The 23,988-nt window shown below is 41.7% G+C and overlaps 1 protein-coding gene across 1 annotated transcript; it reads left to right on the top strand.

Moving 5' to 3' along the window:
- Positions 1–2,042: 2,042 nt before the first annotated feature.
- On the top strand, positions 2,043–23,739 carry syt3 (synaptotagmin III; the record flags this gene model as incomplete). The annotated part of the gene is made up of 10 exons (XM_083897059.1): positions 2,043–2,193; positions 6,900–7,295; positions 8,317–8,425; positions 8,992–9,168; positions 14,544–14,670; positions 18,232–18,450; positions 19,809–19,929; positions 21,187–21,358; positions 22,117–22,246; positions 23,650–23,739. 10 exons carry the CDS (start codon positions 2,043–2,045, stop codon positions 23,737–23,739), a joined length of 1,692 nt encoding a protein of 563 aa, XP_083753185.1.
- Positions 23,740–23,988: the final 249 nt, after the last annotated feature.

The raw sequence follows: 23,988 nt of genomic DNA, 5'->3' as shown, positions 1-23,988 counted from the left end.
AATCAGCAGGTAGCGCGACGTCATACCGGCGCGACACGGCGTAAGTCTGCCAAAACGAAAGTCCATGAAGAAAAAGAATGCGACACAGTAAACAAAAGGTAACAGTGGAGGACATCCAGCATTTTGTGTTCTTTTTCCTTGGCCTGCGGCTGTTTATCACACAAAGAAGACAAGCTTTGTTTCAGAGGAAGCTGTAGGCTTCACAGAAAATCCCTGCTGTTTTGTCCTTTTTTTTTTACAGTTGCCTGCAAGTGACAATTGTCTATTGACTATAGGGCTGCAGCTAATGATTCTATTCATCATCGATTAATCTATGTCAGAAAATGTCTCCCAAACCTCGATGATGATGATGTTCTCAGATGTCCAAAAAACAGTTTTAATGATTTGTTAATGAAACCAGAAAATATTCACACAGCTGAAAAATCATAAAGATTGGTTAATTTTTTTTCTATAAAACCAAATAATCAAAATAGTTGACAATTAAAGGTGTATTATGTAATACATCTAAATCAACTGGCCATAAAATCCTCCTAATATGTCACAGAGACTCAGGAATAATGTTCATATAACAAACTGAACTCACCAACAACAACAGTACAGACAAAATATTTGCATTAAAAAATATATTTTGCAGACTGTAAATCATGTTTATGTTTTGAAATCATGTTTTGGCATGTGGCGCCACCTACCGCCGTCTGCCAATCATTGCAGTCAGTAGAGTCTCCGCTGCCGAGCAACCACGGGTTGCCAGTTACGTCAGAAAACGAAACCTAAAAGACCTCCGTATTTTGAATTTGAATGTAGTAACCGTTTTTGGCCACATTCATACATATGGCACCTTTAATTTAGTAATCAAATAATAATTGAATAATCGTCGCAGCCCTAGTTGATAAATCTAGGACAACAAAACTGGGACACTCCAATCAGAAGTCACAAGTTTTTGTAAAGTATTGAAACACAAATAATTGCATAATATACCGAACTGTACTAAACTGTACTTGGTGGAAATGAAGCTTTACTGTGTATGCAAATTGTATCCTTTACATCCCAAAGTGGCTCTTAATTCTACAGTGAGCGTACCGCCATGTATTTCAAAACTGTGGTCATTTTTCGAGCACAGATTTCTGTAACGTGACAAATGTTGTTCATAAAACTGAACCCACTAAGAATCAACACGCAACTCCGTGAACGCCGCACAGTTTAAACCTCGTTTTAGATTCTGTTTGATTCAGAACACTTCAGCCGTACCTCAAGGGCCAATTTAAAGCTCATTAATCTGCTGGTTTGGTTCATCCAGCCATGCAATGATCGTGGCTTTTTTTGTCCAAGCACCAATCCCTGCCACTCTGTAAAGAGGTAAATTAAAATTAATTTGTAATTTGCCTGAAGTAAATGCCCTCTTATACGAGATAACCCTCATTGTCGACACTTTAAATCTTAATTTATAGTGTGACCAGTCACTAAGTGGATATTTTTTTGTGTCGTGTGGATGAGGAGAAACAGCAGACGTCTTTATCACGTGTCATTGTGTCTGTATGTTACAAGATCATCTCACCTTAATACCAGTTTCTTTGGCATTTAACTCTTTATAGTGTATGTGCTTAAGCAATATTATGTAACATCTATCAGGGACACACTGGCGGTCTTGGCATCAATGTTCCAACCTTAATGGGAAAGGTGACCAATCTGCCAAAAAATTGATTTGTACTCTTTTTATGTCCTCCTCCTAACATTTCCACTTTTTCTCCCTCTATCTTTTTCAGGGAAAGTGAGAGGGGCGTGGGTGTCGCTCAGTTACACATGAGCACATCAGTCTGGTCTTGGTGATCCTGACCAAGACACCCCGCAGAGCCCCCTCGTGTTCCTCCTCCATCGCTGCTGCCCCTACAGCTGCCCCTGCCTCCCTCCATCTCAGGTCACACCTTGTAAAAGGTGGACGAGCCAATACTCTACTTACCCGAGTGCCGTCCGCTAGGTGAGGGCGGGCGACGGCTGTGTCATCATTGGCTGGCTGCTGGTGAGAGTGCGATGCAGATTGGAGGATGTCGGGGGACTGGGATGAAGACCTGTGTAAGAAGGCGCTGATGTTGGTGGAGGAGCTGTGCTTCAACTCCCAAAGAGGTTACAGCCAGAGCAAAAGCTGCCAGGAGTTCAGCTACCTGCTGAGAGGACGCAACAGACAGCTGGACCCAGGTAACTTCGGCACAACACACCTGAAGCTTCTACTGATATATCACTTTGATGATGTGTGTGCGTGTCTAAAAGAGCGTTCAGTGGTTTGTAAGATTGAAATCTTCTAAGGTCTTCTGCTCTGTAGTAATACTCCAAAATGTGGCATCAAAGGATAACCTCGTCCCTTATAAGCCACTTTCCAACCAGTTTCAACTCATGTATAAACAGGTTTTTTATCATTATTGACTCCTCGGTCAAATGACAGCATTGCAAGTGGGTTTTTATTGGCTTCAGCTTTGATTGGCATTAGTGGGAACTCACCGATGCGTGAACTGTGATGCCACCAAAGCACCGCAAAATAAAAGTCAGAGACGGAGGGGAAAAAGCAGTTCCATGGAGCTCAGTGACAATTTTACAGTGGCTATTATTTTGTATCTTTTACCTCCGTCTCTCACTCTCTCTCTTAATCGATCTTTCATTCGATCCGACTGATGAAATAAAAAGTATTGACCACTGTTCCAAGTCGTTAAAAGTAAGGTTGGCCACAAACATTCATGGCTAATGGCAATGCTAACATCTGCAGAATGGAATGATGCAGGAATTTGCATCGCTGCCAGACATGAAGCAGACAAGGATGAAAGTCCCGCTCATTTTAGCGTGAATGAGGCTTCTAGAAAGTGGCTTACGCAGTTTCCTACTTCACACAGACCACACAGCTGTGGTCCGGCCTGATTCATGTCAGTGTGAACGTTAAAACAACCATAGGAGTTTGTCAAACCCTCCTGCTGAATAAATCTATGTGTTAAAAAGGAAACCATGAACACCTTTCAAGCCTGCAGAGGATGAATAAGTGAATCTTTGATCCCCAGAAAGATTTAGAGAATCACCCACTCAAATCTGTTCTCTGTTAGTCAGCTTCAGCAAAGATGTTTTCTTTCCCCCATGATGGTCTGAATCAGGCTTTTACGTTCATGTTTGGTGATTCTGTCATGGAAACAAAACTCAAAAAAAAAGGCATCAAATCTTCAGTATCACCGGCATCTCTGGTGGTTACGAGCAGCGGTACAAATGTGTGTTAGACTTTCAGGTATGGAAAGGGTAATGTTATGAGGAACGCTCATGTTTAAAGATGGTAAGGGTACTGTGCACTCTGAACAACAAACCATGAAATATTCATCTGTTAGATTGAAATGGCAACAGTACAAGTCCATCCCATTTCTTTTACGAGCCCCAAAAGAGTCTCTGTAGAATTCTAGTAGATTGTTATCTTGTAGCTAGATAACACACACACATATATACTCTATATATTTTTTGTCTTATCTATCAAACAGATGAATCATGCTGTATACTGAGGTGTGTGCAGTGTTTTGTGTGTGGGTCCATATTTTTTTCATTGAATCATTTAGAAAAGCAATGTACTGTTATGCAGATTAGCATGGATATCTCTGGCTCAGTGTAGATTAGCCTGGATTGGCTGCTTGTTGCCTCTGGAGATTTGGATGAGTGTGTGTGAAGAAATGGCACACCATGGTTTCAGGCCTTGCCCCCCCCCCCCCTTTCACTGTGATTCCTCATTGTTTGCTGACGGAAGTCTCCAAGCCCTCTGAGAAGCGAGACCACCGTAAGCTGTCAACGGATGGCTTGTGTAAGCAGCAGAGATGTGTTTGATGTGGAGCAATGTACGACTCCCATTGGGCTTGCACCGCTCGCTGATTGACAGGGAGTCTTGGTCCCACTTCACAGTGCACTTCAGAGGCTTCCAACCTACCCACCTACCCCCTGCTGATTAATTTTTCTTTATGCTTTGTGGATTAGAGATGGATCTTTGGCAGGATCAGTGCCTGGGAAGCCACAGCGAGTGCCCTAAAGAGAGACAAATTGAGGAGAGTGGTTTGGCCTCTGACGGTCCCTCTGCACGTTTGATCACAGCCACATCTTATCAGTGCGCCCCGATCTGCCAATGACACACAACCTACTCCTCTGCCTCGCTTTGTTTTACCTCTCCAGATCAATACATTAACCTCTCTCAGCCTTAAACCACCCCCCCTTTATGTTTCACTCTACATCACTGTCAAGTCTATCTCACACGCTGTGGTAGATGCATTGACGTTATCCGTTCTCATCCCTTCTTCCTCCACCTCACGTGGAAGGGGGAATAAACCCAGTCAGATGCATGTCTGCACGAGACATGTGCACCAATCTGTTTTCAGCCCTCTCTCCCTCAGGTTTTTCTCAGCGCCGCTGGTGATTCTGTGGTTTGGGTCATGTGTTTCTTTCACCCCCATTACGTTTCATCACTGCTGCCCCCCTTCCCCCCGATTATATTTCTACTTAGTCTTACATTGCTTGGCCCTCTTTTCCTCTGCTCCAGTCTCCACTAACTCCATCATCACTTACTGTCCTCGCTCTCGCTTCCCCTCTTCTCCCCCGTTTCCCTCTCTTGTTGCTCACTTCCCACCCTTTCTTGTCCTCCACCGCGACAGATCGATGTCCCCTCGCCCATCCCCCAATCATATCTTTTGAACAAGTGCTGATTAATGACATACACAGACTGATGAATAATTCACACAAGAGCGAGAGAGGAGAGAGAGAGAGGAGAGGCAAAGGGATGAAGAGAAGGTAAGGGTGACAAACAAAGAGACAGAGAAGAATAAAGTCAGAACATGCAGAGGCAGACAGCATGGGAGACGAGATGACAGCGAAGAATGAGAGGTGTTTTGAGGGAATTTTATATCGAAGAAGAAACTCAAAGAGAGGGAGGAGTGAATGGAGATGGAAGAGAAACAAATTCCAGAGGATGTACCCCTGGCTGCGGGATCGACTGCTGTTTTCATTTTTCCCTCCTGTTACTGATGAAACATCTTTTTCCCCACCCCCGCTCTCTGAATGAATTGTGTCTATGTTTTATAAATCCCATAGAGACACTAAACTGGAGTAAATTGAGCTAAAAGGGGTGAAAGAAAAAAAAGGAGGCATTTATGCAGGGACTACTGTAGTGGTGAGTGGTGGGTGAAGAGAACATCCTCTGTGTGATGAAAATGCTGTACTACACTAAGGCAATGATTGGCCTGCCCGCAGAAGAATTGTTAATTAGTGGCTCCAGTTTGGATGCAGTCCAAGATGGTGACAGGGAAGAATCTGAGCTATACAGTGCAAGGTGGCGATGCACACAAAACCTGCACACAGCAGCATGAAGATTCTGAAACTAATCATAAGCTATGAATATTCATATTCTGGGGCCTATAGTTCATTGGTGGCTTTGATTGGTCTGACACTATTTATTCAATAAGTATCTATAAGGATTTACAGAATAATTATAGTATTTACAAACGTATGCAATTCATAATGAATTGACTTTATCACAGGCTGCAACACGTGTCCTTATAAATCCCCCCAAGAAAGCTGCAGTCGTTGCCCAGCTGTTGACTGCTGCTTTCATTTCTGCCTCTTTTGACACAGGCTGTTGCTGGAACTGTCCAGCAGTCTGGTGCTGAAACAGCACATTTTCTTTTTTATTCTGTAGCCTCCACTTTTTTTCCCCCCCATTGGCATGAGTCATACTCCACCCCCTTTCAAGCAACCACATCCCCACCCTTACATCCACAGGCCACACACCCCCAGAATCCTTGAGCCGTCACAGAAGAAAAAAGCTCATGATTAGAAGGAAATGCAGGAAGACTGCTTTAGTGTTTTTTATTTATTTATTATTTTTTTCCTTTTTAACTTACCCAGTGTTTGCCCCAGTTTAAGAATAGGATTTAAATATGGGGATGTACTATAACGCTTAGGCGATGGCTGCGTATCAATTAATATCCCTCTCCTGCTCCATGAAGTGTGATTTGTAGATATTGTGGTGATGAGTGTAAAGGTGTGAAGGGGATGTATGTATATGGATTGATAGACTATTTATCTTCCAATAAATGTGTAAAGGCAGGACACTACTCTAACAGCATGGCACTATGGGTGGCATTGTATTTCTGTCGGCTGGTTGATTCCTACACTACTTTGATCCAGCTGGGTGGATTGCCAAGAATCTTGTTTCAGAGACGATGAATCTTATTGGCTGTGGTGATCAACTGCCTTTATCCTCTAACCTGATCAAGAGGTCATGTGGGTTGTACTTTTTGGATTTCTTTGACAGTTGTTGATTACCTTCTCTCTGGCTATGTTCAGATTAGCAGCCACGCTGTTCGAATCCAATTAAAATCGGATTAATTTCAGCTCACATTTGACAGTGTCATGAATCTGTCTTCTGAGTTTTTTCCAGGTCATAGTCATCTTCAGGGGTTAGCTGTAGGCAGCCGGACTTTCCTGCCAACATTTAACTCCTGAATATGACGTGCTGTGGTGTTGATATATGTGATACAATGAGACCCAGTATACCTTTATTGACCCAGCATAGGTGAAATCGAGAAATGGAAGCTGTCACGGTGAATTTGTGGGTGAGATTTAGCCCTAAAGGATGAGACTCTCCTCCATTATTGCCGCATTGCCACTCTCAGCACATGCGTACTGACAAAAGGCACTGTGGACTCTGATATGACCGTACAATGTCGCAGATCTACATGTATATCTGAACCGACACAATTCTGGTTTGAAAATCGGATTGCTGTGTCCAGAAAGTCCCGAAAATCAGATTTTAGCCAGGTAATCTCTGTCTAAATCTGTCTAAATCTAAACAATGAAATTGAATCTCTTCTGTGTCTTGTCTCCTTTACCTTCTGTAGAGATCTCTGTCAGTCTGCTGTCTGTTATTGTGACATTCTGTGGCATCGTCCTCCTCTCCGTCTCCCTCTTCGTCTCATGGAAGCTCTGCTGGCTGCCATGGCGGGACAAGGAGGGCGGAGGCTTGAGCCTGACGTCGGGGCTGCTGCCTGGAACCGCCGGTGTTGGAAACCTCGGAGGTGCAGGGGGGTCGTCGCTCTTGCCCCCGCTGCTGCAGAGGAAGGAGGGCCACTCCTCATCCTCGCTCTACCCCACCCTGGGTCAGCAGGGCCAGCACCACCCTCACTTCTCTGACCTGGTGGGGCTGGAGAGAGGGGAGGGTGGAGTTGTGGTTGGGGGCCCGAATGAGACCCAGGAGCATTCATACCTGGACATGGATTCCTACCCCAACAACGCTGGTGAGAAGAGCAACACACAAGACACTCTTAAGCCCCCGTGTGACTGTAAGAGTAATGTAATGCCTTGGCCGTTAATTTCTCAGTTTTATATACTCACCGTACAGAATTTAATACATTTACCTTCATACAGTAAAAATTATTTATCTGTGTTGCACCAGTGTGATGGATGCTGACCATTAGTGAACATATAAATGGTTCCCTCACTTCTGCTACGCTCAGTTTTGCTACAGATGCTCAGTTCTACCAAAGTAAAATGCAGAAAAAAATAGGTTTTAATTACACGTTAGAACATTTTGGCACCATAATGCATTTGAAAAACACACAGATTGATGTATATAATCTCCTTTAAGGTTGCAATGGCCTTCTGATAATCTTTTATTATTTATTTAATTTAATTTGTTTTCAGCTTTGCATTAGTCTCTGTTAACAAAGGAAATCTGTCTTATCTTATGCTAAATAATCAGGTTTATTAAAGTTGGAAACAGGAGCTGTGCCCCAACATATGATTATATTGCACGTTTTATGAATATTTCTCACCTGCAATAATCAATTCAATAATTAGTTGCAGCCTTTAAGCAAAAAACATAAAACCAGACTTTATGACGCTGGCAAAGTTTGAATTGGCCACTAAAACCCAGACAATGAGACCAAGACCAACTTTCACAATAAAATGTTTTAGTGTTTAGCGTGTTGTTGTTGTTGTTGTTGTTGTAGTAGTATTTATTCTGGCTGTCAGCGCCGATGCAGTTTTTTCATCATCACTCACTGTCAAATATTTGCCCGCTGTCTTTATTGCAGTTGGGTTGTATCCTTTTGATGCTGGCTCATGTTCTGCTGCTGTAAATATGTCTGGTCATTTCTTCCCTTCTCTGTGTGCTGTTAAATCACTCTAATTCAATCAATGAGATCAATCATTTAGCGGCTCAGGGTTCAGAAAAGACACCTCAGAGCCACTGTAACGAGTGACTCCACAGCAGCACTAACTAAAGAAATGGCTTTGTACATTTTCATCCTCTGGTAGGAACTCTGAAGCTGAGTCAGACGTCTCCAGACGTGCCCAACACAGAGGGTGGAGCCCAACCCCCAAAAGACCTGCCCAACGCTCATTCCCAGCAGCAGGTCACCCCTCGGTGAGTAAACTGGATGTGTGTGTTCACGTGTGTATGGATTATTTTATTGTTGTGTGAATTAAAATAGAACTGACCTTTAAAATGAAGCGACTCTTTATTAGCACTGAGGAAAGCAAGGACATTACCTGAATCAAATGTTGTTTTGTATTAATCAGAGGATGTCGCTTTAATTTTGTTTTCCCTCTGATGAACAATTTTGGTTTCTGTAAAAGGAAAAAGATTTTTGACAAAAAAACTGGTTTTGATCTTTGGTCTTGAACAGCATGTCTTTTATGAGGCTGAGCATCAGATAATAATTCTCTGTGGTTCGTGCAGCATATTAGGAAGCAACATTAATGTGAGCTGCATTTTTCATTCATTTGATAGCACTACAATGCATGCAGATGTAAAAAAAAAAAAAGGTGTCAACTTTTTAATACTGCACTATAAACAAGTAATAAACTTGTTTTGATGGTTTTACCCCTCACAGTAACTCTGTTTAAGCTGCCGGACAGCAGTGTATGTTTGTGTGTGTGTGTGTGTGTTTGTGTTTTTTATTTAATATTCACCCTTATTTGTCTGCTTAGGCCCAAGCCCATGACTCACCAGCTCTCCAGTCCTGATTTCCACGGCGAGGAGAAAGAGCAGGTGACCTGTATTGGGCAGATAAAACCGGAGCTCTACAGACCCAAGGGCGACCAGGGCGAAGGCAAGCAGGGCGACACCTGCGGCAAGATCAGCTTCCTCCTGCGCTATGCCTTCAAGTAAGCCACCGCCAAATCTGTCTGACTCTTGCTCTGTAAAACTCTTGCGTTGTAACATTAATAAATCATTTCCAGAAACATTTTGTAGATATGAAGTTTGAGGCCAGTACATTACCACCAGGTTAGCTGAAAGATGCTGCACCAGTGTCTTGTGTGAAGCCCCCGTTGACTTGCTGTCTGGAAAACTGCAAACCTCCTGGTTTAGATCAAAACAAAAAAACAAAAGTTTTTTTTTTGTGAGAACAAATCTTCTTTTCTATTCGGTGCTGGATCCCCAAAATCATTTTTCATCACATTTTTAAGACTCCAACACTCACCACGGAAAGTAACTGAAGAATTGTTGTCGACTTGGACTGAAATTGAAAAACGGCGACGACAAAACACGATACTCAGGAGTCTACAGCCATTTTGTGCAGCAGGGCTGAGAGAGCAGGACGTACTAGTTCATACCAATAATGATTGTTTGCTTAAGCATGCATGCACACAAGCAATATAACTACACCAAGATTTCTGGCTTGGTCTGTGGTTTTTAGTGTCCTTGAGTCAAGTTGGCCAAACAAGCTTCGTGTTTTTGGGTCCAAAAACAATGCATTTTCTGCATTGAGTTGGAGAAAATTCTCACCCATCCACTGATTGAGTCATGGACCGTAATCATGTGGTCACACTGTAATATAGAGTTGTGTGTCATCAGCATATGAGTGGTAGCAGATGTTATGATACTCCATGATCTGGGCCAGTGGGAGCATGTAGATGTTGAATGGTGATGTTGTGGCCCAAGAATGGAGCCTTGAGGGACCCCACATGTCATCTTTGTTCGCTCAGATTCACAATTACCCAGTGAGCCAAAGATGTCTTGTTCTTCTGATGTCGATCTTCTAAGTAAGATTTGAGCCAATTTAGCACCGTACCGACCCACTACAAGAAGTAACATATTTAAAACTGTTTTGTTATAGCTGAGAGGAAATCGCGACATTAACTTGACAAATTCACCCACAGATGAAACAGAAATTAAAAAAAAATTATTCAGTGGCTGCAGAGTTCAGTGATTAGATGCTTTGTGCCAAAATTCACCTTGAGTGTCTGTCTACATCTGTTTTTTTTAATTTACCACCATCACCATTCTATCACAGAGCCAGTTTCACCCTGAAAAATACATAAATGAATAAATAAAATCAAAATGAAAATAAATGAATCCAGGATTTTGTAGGCACAGTGATGGCAGAGCACTGCGCAAAGTCTCTGAACCTGGAAATGGGACCTGAGCACCGTTTTCATGAATCCAGCTGTGGCTGTAACTGCTGCACTTTTGCATGTCTCCGCTGAATGTTGATACGACTGTTTTTTCTTCCTTTTTTTTTTTTTGCACCGCTTTGATCGCAGGTCTTCAAACGCTATGAGTTAGACGGCTGCAAACTCTCACTGATTCCCGAATTTCTTCATGGTGAAGAACAGAGAGCGGGCGCTTCTTGTGGAAATGTCTTTCAGTTTGTTTATCCTCCTCAGTAGACACAACAAACAAACTGTTTTGAGTTTGAGTTTTGTGGCAGTGGACAAAAAAAGCACCCTTTATACATGTTGCACAATATGTAAGTCAACTTCCTTGTTAATGAACATATACGAAATGTAAGTGACACAGCAGTGTCTTTACGATGCTGTCGCTTCTTTCAGTTTGCTCTTTTTGACAATTCTCCATTAAATATTCTCTGCTGGAGAATTTGGTCCATATAAGTAATTGGCCGGTGCCATGCTGTGAGAGACGATGAGGATATGAATGTGTGTGGCGTAAGTTAGGGGCTTCTGTGTGTGTGTGTGTGTCTTGCGGGGAAAGAGTGTGCCGCTCACTGTCTGTGGCTCGGCTGGCAGCTCGCCGTTGCTGCCCGCCGTGACATGTAGAAACATTACAACGGGCGAAAGTGCTGATGGTCAGAAAAGAAAGGGAGCGCGAGGCCGTTTCAGTCATGAATTATTTATTGCGGGCCACTTTAAACAGCAGCCCCTGTCAACACATAATAACAGCAGACTGTGTTACAGCCAGAGTCACAGACAGAGAGAATTTAGCAGGAGGGTTGTATTGGTAGGGAGGGTAATGATGAAAACTATTCATGTGTCGTCCCCCCCCCCCCCCCCCATTTATAAAGCCACAGGATAATTTATGTCATGCTGTAGTCGCCTGTCGCTACACTGGAGGGAAATTGTTTTAGTGAGAGCAGCATAGGACGGAGGCAGCGAGTGGAGGAAGAAAAGAAAAAAAACGCTTAGAGATGAAGCTGCAAGGCAACTGCGTGCTGATGTGTGTAGGGCAAGATGCACGTGGAGGTGAGTGTTAGTGCTCGGGCTGGTGATAAGAAGAATATGTTAATGTGTGAAACCCCTGCTGTTGGGAGCAGCAGTCAGAATAACAGTGTCAATCTTCCTCCGATCCTCTGGGGTAAGGCATTTCTATTGACGATCCCATTAAAAGCTGACACATTTCCACCGTGGGAATTGCAGCTAGCTTTCGGGCATTGTCTACCAGGAATGAGGCTGTGAATTCTGCTCTGTTGCTCGAGCAATAATAGATACGTTCTCTGCAGCCGTGTCTGTGCAATTGTGGGGAAGGGGGAAAGTATCTAGTGCAGGAAAATGCATAATCATCAGAAATATTTTTTTATGAATTATCTTCCTATCGTCATTTCAATGTATGCAGATCTGTGGACTGGTGACAGTAGTCCACCACCATATATACTGGATTAAATGATCATTAGATACATAATTACATTGGTCAGGGTTTTTTTATTTAAAATATTTATCATGGCTGAGCTGGAAATGTAATTTCCTATTGCAGTTTGCTCTGTGTATCACCGCCCTGATTTGCTCTGATTGCAGAGTGGCCATGTTTATCTAATTGACTTAATTAGATATGATGCAGAGGTAAACGAGTGCTGCCATTGGCCACGGTCGCATTGTCAACAAGCGTCTTATTTGCGACTCGTGCGCACAGGCAGCAGATGTTACACGCGAGGGTCGCTGTTTCCCTTTGCCCTCGCCGATCCTTCCTCCACCCCAAAGTTCACGCTGCTCTCTAAAAGCCACTGATGAAGTGCTGACACTCGGGTTAACACAGTGAGACGCGAGTCTAACGAGGTCTGATTAAAGGCCTCCGAGCCGTCTTCATCTTCATCTGGTGATTAAATACATGATAAACAGCGTGTGAGATGCACACGTAACTGTGGATGGGGGAATTCAGATGTGGACGTGTGTGTGTGTGTGTGTCAGATCGCTCATGTGTACATTTACGATTGTGTGCGTGACAGAAAAAGACTTTGAGTTCCGCTGCAGTGCTTACATGTGCATATGCGCTCGGTTTGTTGCTTTAAGGGCAAGTCAGCCTTTTGTTCCTTTATTTTTATCTTATTCCAAAACTGTGTCCCAGAAAACACAGTTCAGGTGAAGTGTTTATGTAATGTTTCTTGTCAATGAAACAGCACATTTAGAATGAGACACGAAAACCCAAACCCACCTTTGGGCAGCCCTGAAATGTCATTCATGTAGAAAACTGAGTAATTGTTTTGGGTTATTTCAGAAATCAGTTTGTTCATCTTAAAGAATGACAGAGGAAAATCTTTGGGTTTTGGATTTGTCGTTGGACAGAACAAGACATTTCAAGGTCCAGACAGTCCATAATAATCAGTAAAATAGCTGCAACTCACATCACTAAAATGATGTGGCTGTTTCTCAAACAAAAAGTACAGAGCCCCAGACATGACATGGTCAAAAAATATTAAATTGTGGCCACAATATGGCTATAACGTGCACACAAAATACTAATTTGGGGCCACAAAGTAGGTATAATGTGGGCATGAAATACCAATTGATAATATTCATATGATTCCTGGACAGATGGGTAAGCAAATGGAGCGCACCTTCTCTAGAAACACCAATAGCCAATAGCGTCCAAGTCGTACCTCCACCGGTAAAGTAACCTGTTTCTTAATATTCTGTTTAAATGCCTCTCGGTCATACTGGTTCCTTGCAATGCCAGTGTAGCTGTAGCCCCTCTGCCTCTACCTGAGACCTTAGAGAAGGTGCGCTCAATTTGCTTACCCAGCTGTCCAGGAATGATATTATCATTAGTTTGTTTACATTACATTATATGTACTTCATTGGAACGAATTATTATTTTGTGCGCATGTTTGTCCTATTTCGTGGTAACTAATCAAATTTTTTTCCCCATGTCAAGTCTTGGCCTCTGTAAAAAAGAATTCAATTATTTGTATTTAAATGTTGAGTTAACACACCTGTGAACACGCTTTACTAGTTCCCACTCCACTAATGACTTGTTTAGATTTATTCCAAGGGCCCTTGTGGGGTTTCTTGACCCCCAAGTTATCAACCACTGCTTTAGACGCTCAGTGCAGTATTGATCAAATTGAACATAATCAATTCAAGCATGTGAAATTAAAGTAAATCACATTGAACTGTGCAGCTCCAGATACATGAGAGGTCAGCATCAGCCCAATTTAGTTTTTCCTATATACATGAACCTTGGGAACAACTGCAGCTAATGATTATTTACTCACTCACTCATCGTCTACCTCTTTATCCTCCACACGAGGGTCACAGGGGGCGCTGGTGTCAGTCTCAGCTGACACAGGGTGAAAGGCGGAGGACTCCCTGAAGAGATTGTCAGTCCATCACTGAGACAAGCAACCATCCACTCTCACACTCACACCTATAGTAAATTGTGTGTCCAATTTGCCTGATCCCCAAATCTGCATGTTTTTGGACTGTGGGAGGAAACCAAGGAAAACCCACGCACACACGGCGAGAACAAACTCCATGAAGAAAGGCCCTTGCTCCAACTGGGTCACGAACCCGTTGCTAACCATGATTATTAGTTAAATAAATCTTATAATATCAAGTGATTGAATTATAATGAAATATTCTTTTAAAAAAACCTGTTGATTGATTAGTCAGATAATCATCTTTGTCCTCTCCATTCATACTAATAAACATCTCTTTATTTGCCGTCCAAGGGGAATAACGGGCACAGTTTTAAAGATTATTAATGAGCTCGGCTTCAACCTGACTCCGTCTCACTGAATGCACATCTGTGCTCACGTTGAACGCGGTGCATGCATGATACAGCTGCAGGGATGACGCACAAACACAAACACACACACACACACACACACACAATTTTTGTCTCTCAGTTTGCCCCAGAGACACAGCACCACCCACGCTGTGATGTGTGTATGTGGCCTGCACAGGTGTTTGTAAGTGTGGGTTGATCCTGTCTGGGTTGAGTATTTGTCTAAATTTATGCACTCTGTGATTTGTGTGTTACTCCTCTAATAGAGTGTTGTTTTTCTTCTGCTTGTGTTTTTGTGCGTCAGTACGGAGCAGTTGGTGGTGAAGATACTGAAAGCTTTGGACCTGCCAGCAAAGGACGCCAACGGTTTCTCTGATCCTTACGTCAAGATCTACCTACTGCCAGACAGGAAGAAGAAATTCCAGACCAAGGTGCGTCACATGTATACTATCTTCACAGTGTCTTAAAGTTAGTGAAAACAAAAAAAAAACATAATCAGCTGTGTCTTTTTTTTCTTTCTTTTTTTTACCTCCTGCTTGTTTCTTCCTGCTCTGATGATGTCGTCTCCTCCTGGGGAATCATTACAGCCTCACTCGGGTGATCAAATATAATCTGGAGCATAATTTATTAAAGATAATGTGCTTCTGACTATTACAGGGCACTGATACTAAACTCCAGTGTATTATTCTGGTGTTTGAGGACAGTTGAGTCAATATTTGAGTACATTTTGGGATGTTCTGTACTGAGAAATATACCCTTAGTCCTCAGGAAAAAAAAAAAAAAAATCTCTCTTCAAATTTATTTTCCGTGGAGGAGCTCAAGGCACCTGAGCCTTGTGGCCTCAAAAATATGAGTTGTAGTGCTCTGTTGTATATCCATAAATATAACTTGTGGTTTTGTACAGTGTGAGAATAAAACGTGGATAAATCCTGAGGCTGAAATGGATCAGAATTTACTGTAGATCCAAAGGGTTTCAGTAATAATGGGGGTTTGAAATGTCTCCCTTTTGGTTTTAGCCTCTTTGTGTGACTGAATCCTGTGTACCACAAAAGCCATTGAAAAGCATGAATGCTGCACTCATTTGCATGACATTGCCCTGCTTTTTTTAGAGCGTGCACGATTGTTTAACTTCAATCGTGTCCTTATTATAATGGAACTGTTACAGCACTCGTACTTTTTCGTGCTTTTATTCATCCATCCGCTTTAGAAAGGAGCAATAGACTTTACCTCCATGAAGATCTGAAACCTTTTGTGTTTTCGCATTTCTAAAAGCATCTCCATCAGTCGCTCTTTAATCCAAAGCTAACATGTAATCATCGAGTGCTAATAAGCCAGAGTGACAGAGCCACTTACGCCGCGACAAAAACTCTGTCACAACTCTAATTATCACAGTCTTTATTTTGCGTGACCACATTTATACCAGATTATTTCATGGCATGTTAATCCCACCAGTAAACCAGCAAATAGTAAAAATTTGTGACGGAGATGGAAGACAAATTTGCGATGTGCTTAGCCGCGATTTGTGGGAAATTAAAGCCGCTCCGCTTTCATCGGGCTGATTTAAAATGATCAGTCGAGACGGAAATCGCAGCATTGAGTTGAAGTTTTTTTTTCGAGCAGTAAACACATTTTCCTACAGGAAGCATTTTCAAGAAAGGACTTGTAAATGTCTGGGAACAAAATATTGGATTTTAAATTTAGTTTAATGGTCTTTATTTCATTCGGGGCAGGTTCGATTTAATTTGCCGTCCCACCTGAACTGGTGAAATTTACTTTTCTCCCTCTGGCTGAGGAACAAGGTCAGCTGCTGTGGTGGAGGTTAATTTTATTGCCCGAGGACATTTTAGTAAATGTGGTGTCACTATCCCACTAAACCCTCTGGAATAGTCCGTGTCTTGATATGTTTTCTTTTTCAAAGGCCATACCGTAGATGAGTCGATTTCATGATGTTCACATGGTGATAATGTGATTTATCCTGCAGGCTTTTAATCAAAGCTTTTGTATTCACAACAAGGCTGTGTTTGCTGCTGTGTGAGGATTAAAGAGAGGCTGTGGTTTACAGGAAACAATGCCTTTTTTTTGTAGCCTTCTTGTTTTATATGCAGCAGAAGAGGAGCACTGTGGTTTACAGGAGCGGAAAACAGGAAACACATACAAAATAGCAAGGTTAAAGATTCACCACCAAAACATCTTAAGTTAACAGCTTTGGGAGCTTTACCAGGAACATACTTTGACCAACTCTAGCTGCGCTCTGTGCTCCTCAGATAAGTGTGGTTTTTGCGGATGAGACCTTTACGACTATATTTGAGTCCCAGTCTAAAGCTCCATGACACACTTTGAAAACCCAGCAGCTCGTTGGACGGCGCTTACTGTGTTTGTGAAGACGCGTCCACACACAGGTCCTCATTTCTGTCGCCTCCTGTTTGTTTTGTTAAGGCAATAACTTGCTGTTTTTTTTCACACCAGCAAAATCCAAATTAAATTCCTCATACAGTATATGTCAATGCAAATCCATTTTTTTTTTTCAAAATGAATGAAAACCTTGTAATTAAAAAGTATGTGAAAATATAAATGTAAAGAACAATAAAATACTATAAATAGTTTTTTTTAAAAACTATATAAACTTAGTAAAAAAAATACATTACACTGTAAAGAACCCACATTATAAAACAATATAAATATATAGAACAATAAAATACTGTAAATAGCTTTTAAAAAACTATATAAACTTAGTAAAAAAAATACATTACACTGTAAAGAACCCACATTATAAAACAATATAAATATATAGAACAATAAAATACTGTAAATAACTGGAAAAAAAACATATATAAACTGAGTAAAAAAGATATGCATTACACTGTAAATAATCCTCTTCATTTTCCAACTTGCAGAACGATAATTTCACACAGGTTAACGTGAGGTGGGGCCCCTTTAGGGAGGTTTCCTACTGAGATGTTATTGCAAATCGCCCATTGTTGTTTAAGGGGGACGGGGAGGCGGCTGCTCACTGCACATTTCAGTAAAAACAGCCCTCAGGCCCCGAGTGTCGGGGGCCCCCTATCAGCTCGGGGCCCCAAGCAGTTGCCTGCCTTGCCTGTTCACAAGCTGCGCCTCTGCACCTGGAACCCTTTTGGAGGGTTCCACCAAGAACCCTTTTAAAACCCTTTATTCAGGAAAGGGGTTTTAAAGGGTTCTCTTGATCAAAATGGTTCTTTATTAGTGTTATCAAGAACCCTTGAAAAACCCTTTCTTCTGGAAAGGGTTCTTCAGAAGCAAATGGTTCCAGGTAGAATCTCAGCCCTTGTAGAAGAACCCTTTTGAAACCCTTATTTATAAGAGTGTATGTATAATTATATAATTATAGCCTGGAATACTATGTTACACAAGCTTTAAAGGTAAAATATATCCCTCTTGCCTTCAGTTGTCATCAAAACTCAAAAGATATATAGTTCCATTATGGGCTACTGTAAAAAACGTGGTGGTCCAAAACTCCGACCCTGCTCCTGATATAAATATAAAACAATCACTCCGCAGTAATGAAAAGCTAATCATGCAATCAGGTGATTGTATTTAACAACACATTTGTGCCATTTTAACCCATATCAAGAAAGACACAATTGTCCAACTGTGAAACATAAAGAAGAAATAAACAGCTCGCAACTTGACTGTTGCTGTTGCTGATTTTTTATTCTCATTTGTACAGCGTGTGCATAGTGAAGCTATTTTTGGATTCTATCGGATTTTACAGTTTAATCTGCCTGATATCCGATCCAGTGATTTTGATACTGAGTATCGTATCAGCTCATCTCAAGTGTTTGTAAAATCCATGACTTTTTTGAGACAATTTATTACAGTTGTTGATGTTGTTTGTTTCCCCCCTTGTTCCGCCTGCTTCTGCCCTCAAACCCTCCTGTTGAGAGTGGTATATTTGTCTTATATATAATGTCAAAAATGTAATAAATTCTCATTCTGTCTTGTTTCCGTCTCAGGTTCACAGAAAGACCTTAAACCCAGTCTTCAATGAGACATTTCAGTTCGGCGTACCGCTGAATGAGCTACATTCCAGGAAGCTGCATTTCTCTGTGTACGACTTCGACCGCTTCTCCAGGCATGACCTGATTGGCCAGGTAGTGGTCGACAACCTGCTGGACTTCAGCGAGGGCAGTGGGGACAAACCTGTCTGGAGGGACATCGTAGAGGGCACTGCGGTAAGGAGATGCCGAATCTAGATTAGATTAGATCCAATTTAAATGAGGTTTAAGGCAGCGCTGGCAGCATGCAGTCGCAAATCAGTGGACTGAGGCTGTGAGAAATGGAGGCTTGAATCGAGCAAATCAAGTATTGGTTCCGAAGTTTTTGGATAACATAATGAAAATGAATCAAAATTACAGCTTTTGTGACTCCCTTGAATCTTACATACTTAAAAACACTAAAACGAAGCTATCTGTTGTTAGAATTCCACATTTTTGTGCAGTTTCAAATGCACAGTTTTAGTTTTTTTAGGGATTACACTTTGGAAATGCACTTAACTTTTTAGTATTGTCATATTAGTCGAATTCAGCCTCTTTAATTTGACAATATAAATATGTCAAAATAGGGTTGCTCAGGTTGGTTATTTCCCCTCAGTACATAAAATACAAAAATATTCTTGATTTTTATTTAACAAAACATAAACTGCAGATTAAAAAAAAACCAAAACTATAGTAAGTTGTTGTTCGTTGCCTGAAGATTGTGGATGTACAGTCACGTCGTGTGCGGAGAGGATGCACATAAATAGTGCAGACTAGAAACTGCCTGCAGTATAGATTAATTCAGAGCCTGGTAAAGTGAAAAACCAACTCAGACAGATTACTGGAAAGGAACTGTTGGCCACATTCAAACTTTATATCAAACTGTGTCCAAGGAGATTTATATGAAATATTCATAGAAGGCTATTAGCAAATTAGATAGAGCAAAGTCTTAAAATGTTTTTGGCAGTGGCGATTCATTTATTAAATAAGTTTAAATATCAGCGTCTCAGTGTATTTCGCTGCTTCGCTTTGGGAGGTATTGATTGGTGAGGCTCAGAGCCTCTGAGGAGTCATCAGGCTGCAGTGTGACCTGAATATCACCGGTGTCATTACCGTGGTGCCACTGAGACCACAGGCTGTGAGAGGATCAGTAGACGGGAGTGCAGGGAGTGACATAAAAAGCCTGGAGAATCGTCAGCTCTGCTTAACACTTTCCTTCAGTCGGGGGGGGTCTTTGACAGATTGACATATGATTCATTTACAGTGATGGCTTCCGTCCCTCAGCCTAAACACTCTGCCTGTCCATATTAGGACGCCTGCTGTTGTCCGTCATCAGTCACAGTCTGTACAGTAGCTCTTTTCAGGCAACAGACAATCATCCAAAAGCGATTGGCGGCTGCCTATTAGCGTTTTTCAGTTTCTCTCTCGGTTTCTTCTGGCGCCATGTGTGCATGTGAGATCACAGTGTCCCTGCTCCTTTTCTGAACCCTCACTCACTCACTCTGTGTGTGTGTGTGTGTGTGTGTGTGTGTGTGTGTGTGGGGGGTGATCCACAGGAGAAGGCCGATCTCGGGGAGCTTAATTTCTCGCTGTGTTACCTGCCCACCGCTGGCAGGCTCACTGCTACAATCATCAAGGCCACCAACCTCAAAGCCATGGACCTGACCGGCTTCTCAGGTAAAAAGATTAACAAGCGCTCGCATGACATGCTGCAGACTGACCTTCAGCGAGCAGCCCCGACTGGAAGCTCATTTAAAGGAAACCGCGACAAAAAATAGTTTGAACACCATATCTTATAAAAAGCTGTCGGTGAATGATGCATGTTGTTTTCCAGTCTTCTCTTAGGGTTATATCTTATCCTGATTTATACCATGTGTAATCCAGCACATCGCGTTTTGGTTCTTTAAAATTACAAAACCTGTTTTCCTGGAGAACTTAGCGTTCATTCTAATTATTATTCGATTACAGCGTGATTTCCCCAAACCTAATAAATCAGTCACTGGAGTACGGGTACATAAAGCATGTTAAGGAAAGAAAGTAAATGAATATAAATCTGTGCTACGTGAATCCTGGAATGAGCTGAGAATTACAAGATTGATCATTCTGTGAGAGAATCTGGGGGAGTTTATACATTATGAATGTAATACCCCAAGCAGTAAAGTTCATTTGTTACACATGTGACATTCACTTTAATTTTTATTTTGCATAATTTTGTTGCTGCAGGTGTAGCTTGAAATGACTGTGAGTCTGCAGAAACAGGGAAAAACATCAATAGTTGTTAGACTTTATTTCAGTAAATGTGATTGCTGATGCTAATGTTGAAAGTGTTTTTTTTCTTTACTTACCCGTCTTTTACAGTATTGACACTTGTTACAACGCTGTTTTTCTCAGACTAAATGAGTTCCCAAATGATAACGACCAAATGCATCTATTGTACCATCAGTGATCGCAGGATAATTGCAGCAGCTGAAAGATGCTTAAAAACGCAGCATAAAAATTGAGTGATGGCCGTGTGTGTGTGTGTGTGTGTGTGTGTGTGTGTGTGCGTGTGCGTGTGCGTGTGCGTGTGTGTGTGTGTGTGTGTGTGTGAGTGTTTCCCCCGGCTGCTGTGACTGAGCTGCACATGTTGAATGTTTAACAGAAGTGATTCGACCTGTGCTGGTGCTGCTTTTCTCCTTTTGTGCTCCTAATCCAGCTTTGTCAGGGTGACTTGATTTTCATACCTTTTATGTTGCAGGCACAGATAACTGTGATCATGTTCCTGTAGGATTCCCCCGTCCTCCCCTTATCTGATCCTCTGTGCTTCCTGCCTCTCGTTTCCTTCCTCGTAATGTTCTCTATGCTCTGTTTCCGATTCCATCTCTCATCACTTCTCCTTTTTTTACACCTTTCTCCATCTGTCTAACTCTCTCTCTTTCTGGGATTGTCCTTCAGACCCGTACGTGAAGGCCTCCCTGATCTGTGACGGGCGAAGGTTAAAAAAGAGGAAGACCTCCATTAAGAAAAACACCCTGAACCCCACGTACAACGAGGCGCTGGTGTTTGACATTCCCAATGAAAATATAGAAAGCGTATCCATCATCATTGCAGTGATGGACTATGACTGGTGAGCGAGCGGTGCCGTTATTACATGGTCGCATGCTCTGGGGACTTGAAAATGAAACTGATCATTGCTGTGAAGTGTGCTCTTTATTGAATGTGTGTGCGTGTGTGTGTGTGTGTGTGTGTGTGTTTGCACATGCAGCATAATGTTTGCCGTGGCTGCGTGGTCGTCAAAAATGTTGACGGTGTCGCGGCCGCGTTGAAACAAAATGACTGGCTGCCTCATGAGTCAGATTGGCGGTGGATGTTCCCCTGTTTGACAAAGACGTGCACCTCATGAATAAGCATGACTTATGCGAATGGTGTAGGAGGGAAGCGAGCCCACCAGCGTTTCTCTGTCTGCCACTCATAGCAACACTTGGCTGGTTGATGTGTTTGTGTACAGATGCACCACTTCCCCATTATTTAGGCTGCCCTCCATTTGGCACCTCCATAGGTGTGTGCGTGTGCTTTTGTTGTATGTGTCCTTGTTGCCCACTCCCCCCCCCCCCAACCCCACCCCCGCTGACATCAAGCTTTTACATGATGTCTTGTGTATTTGTGGGCTGCTATTCAATATCCCTCCTCAGCTGCTGTGCTCTTTTCTCAATACTCAACGTTGATAAATGACACTCTCTATGCCTGTTTATTACAAGCCCTGTCTCTCCCCCCCCCCCCCCTCTGCTTTTTTATTTGCTCTCTCCCCCCCCCCTCTCAAAACCCTCCCTTTCCGACTCTCTGCTCTGGCTTCCTCTGTCTATCTCACGCTTCTATTCCTGATAGTATTGGTCATAACGAGGTTATAGGGATGTGTCGTGTAGGAAGCGAGGCTGACGGTCCAGGAAGAGAGCACTGGGCGTCCATGCTGGGTAATCCACGCAAGCCAATAGAGCACTGGCATCAGCTTGTGGAGGTAATGAGCGCATTATAATGTGGGCTTGTTTGTGTGTGTGTGGTGTGTTTATCACAAGTATGATCTCATACCACATACTGCATTTTATATTCCATATATAGGCTGGTGCAGTGCATTATGGGCAAATGGATTTTATCAAATGAGGTTGATAGTAAAAGCAAGAAGTATTAACTTACTTGAATAATAGCAGCATAGTGGTATTGAGAGTAGTACAATAGAGGTCTATATATATACATGTATATATATATATACATGTATATATATACATATACATTACTGTGCAGAAATCTTAAGCCACCATTAGATTTGTTGTTTTAGCAATGCTATAATGACAATAGAGGATCATTATTTCTATTTCACTTTACTGGAACACATCCAGAAAATATGTATGCAGCTTTTTGTTGTTTTTAAAAAAAATGGATAAATAAATTTAAAAAATTCAGAAAAAAAACATCCTCTACAGGTGTCAAGTATTAAGCGTGATCTACCCATGCACTTGAACAATAACACAGCTCTGTAAATACTTGAGTGGAACCTTAATTAATGTTACTGGTAAATCCTGTGTTTATCCTACTATTTAATTTAAAGAAATATCTATGCTTGAGCATTACATACACATGTTGCATGAGTTCAACTCACTGACAGCTCATATATCGCTAATATATAAGACCAGCTTTATTCGCATCACTTCATTCCAAACTCCAATGATCACAGAATTTGACAGAGAGAAAAAACAACAAAGCTGGTGGTGCCTGAATCCTTTGCACAGTACTATATATATATATACTAAATATATATAAAAACATATTCCAGTATAGATTAATACATTGTGGTCATGTAAACGTCATCATTGTTAAGGGTTACATTGTATGTAATCATTAAATGCATTGTACTTACTAGAAACAACGAAAACAAAATAAAGGAAACGTACCAAACAATTGTTACAATACGGGGACTTTGATTCTGAAAATAACGCTTCTAATGTTGTAATGTGGTGTTTGTCTTCCTGTCCCACTGTGGTCTGACACAAATAGAACACAGGCATTCAGTGGAATCCCTGGGTTAAACACACAGCATGTGTAAAGCTAGAATGTACATTCATTATTAGGTATTTTAAGGTGAATTAAAAAGGTTCATTCAAAATGCAATGTAAACACATTTTTTTTTTCACATGAAATGACTTCCATTTGTTTAAAGTTCAAGTCAATGAGTAATGAAATAATTGATTGAAATAATCGTGTTTTCCTATTTTAACCCAAATAATCATGATTATTATTTTCTTCCCAACACTTACCATGCAGAATAGTATGTTACGTGGTCAAAACCAATGAATTAGGTTATATTGTGTTGGCTGATTCATCTACAACACTGCATCATTCATAAAACGTCCTCTTTCCCTGCAGGAAAAGGCAATTGGTACATTTGTGTCGAAGAGTGCTGCAACATCCTCCCCGAAGCCACACATCGTTGTGGACAGTCCTCACTCCGATTAAAAACTGTGAGTCTCTCCTGATTTTTTATTCATTTTTTTTTTTATTATTCATTTTTTTGTGAAGACGCATGTGATTATACTCTAGTCAGCAGTGTGTCGGTCTACAAATACCTTGTAAAAAATGGACCCTTAAAGTGAAGCTCACATCCGTGCACTGAGCAGCAGATGCTCTTGTTCGTCAGAATGACACGAGGAAAAATGGTGGAGCCTTTAAAAGCACGACCTGACTGTGAGTGTGTGATAAAGTGCA

The sequence above is a fragment of the Microchirus variegatus genome, assembly GCF_963457635.1.
Source record: "Microchirus variegatus genome assembly, chromosome: 10".
NCBI lineage: Eukaryota > Metazoa > Chordata > Actinopteri > Pleuronectiformes > Soleidae > Microchirus > Microchirus variegatus.
The sequence above is the reverse complement of the archived record's forward strand: the minus strand, read 5'-3'. Positions and strand labels throughout refer to the sequence as shown.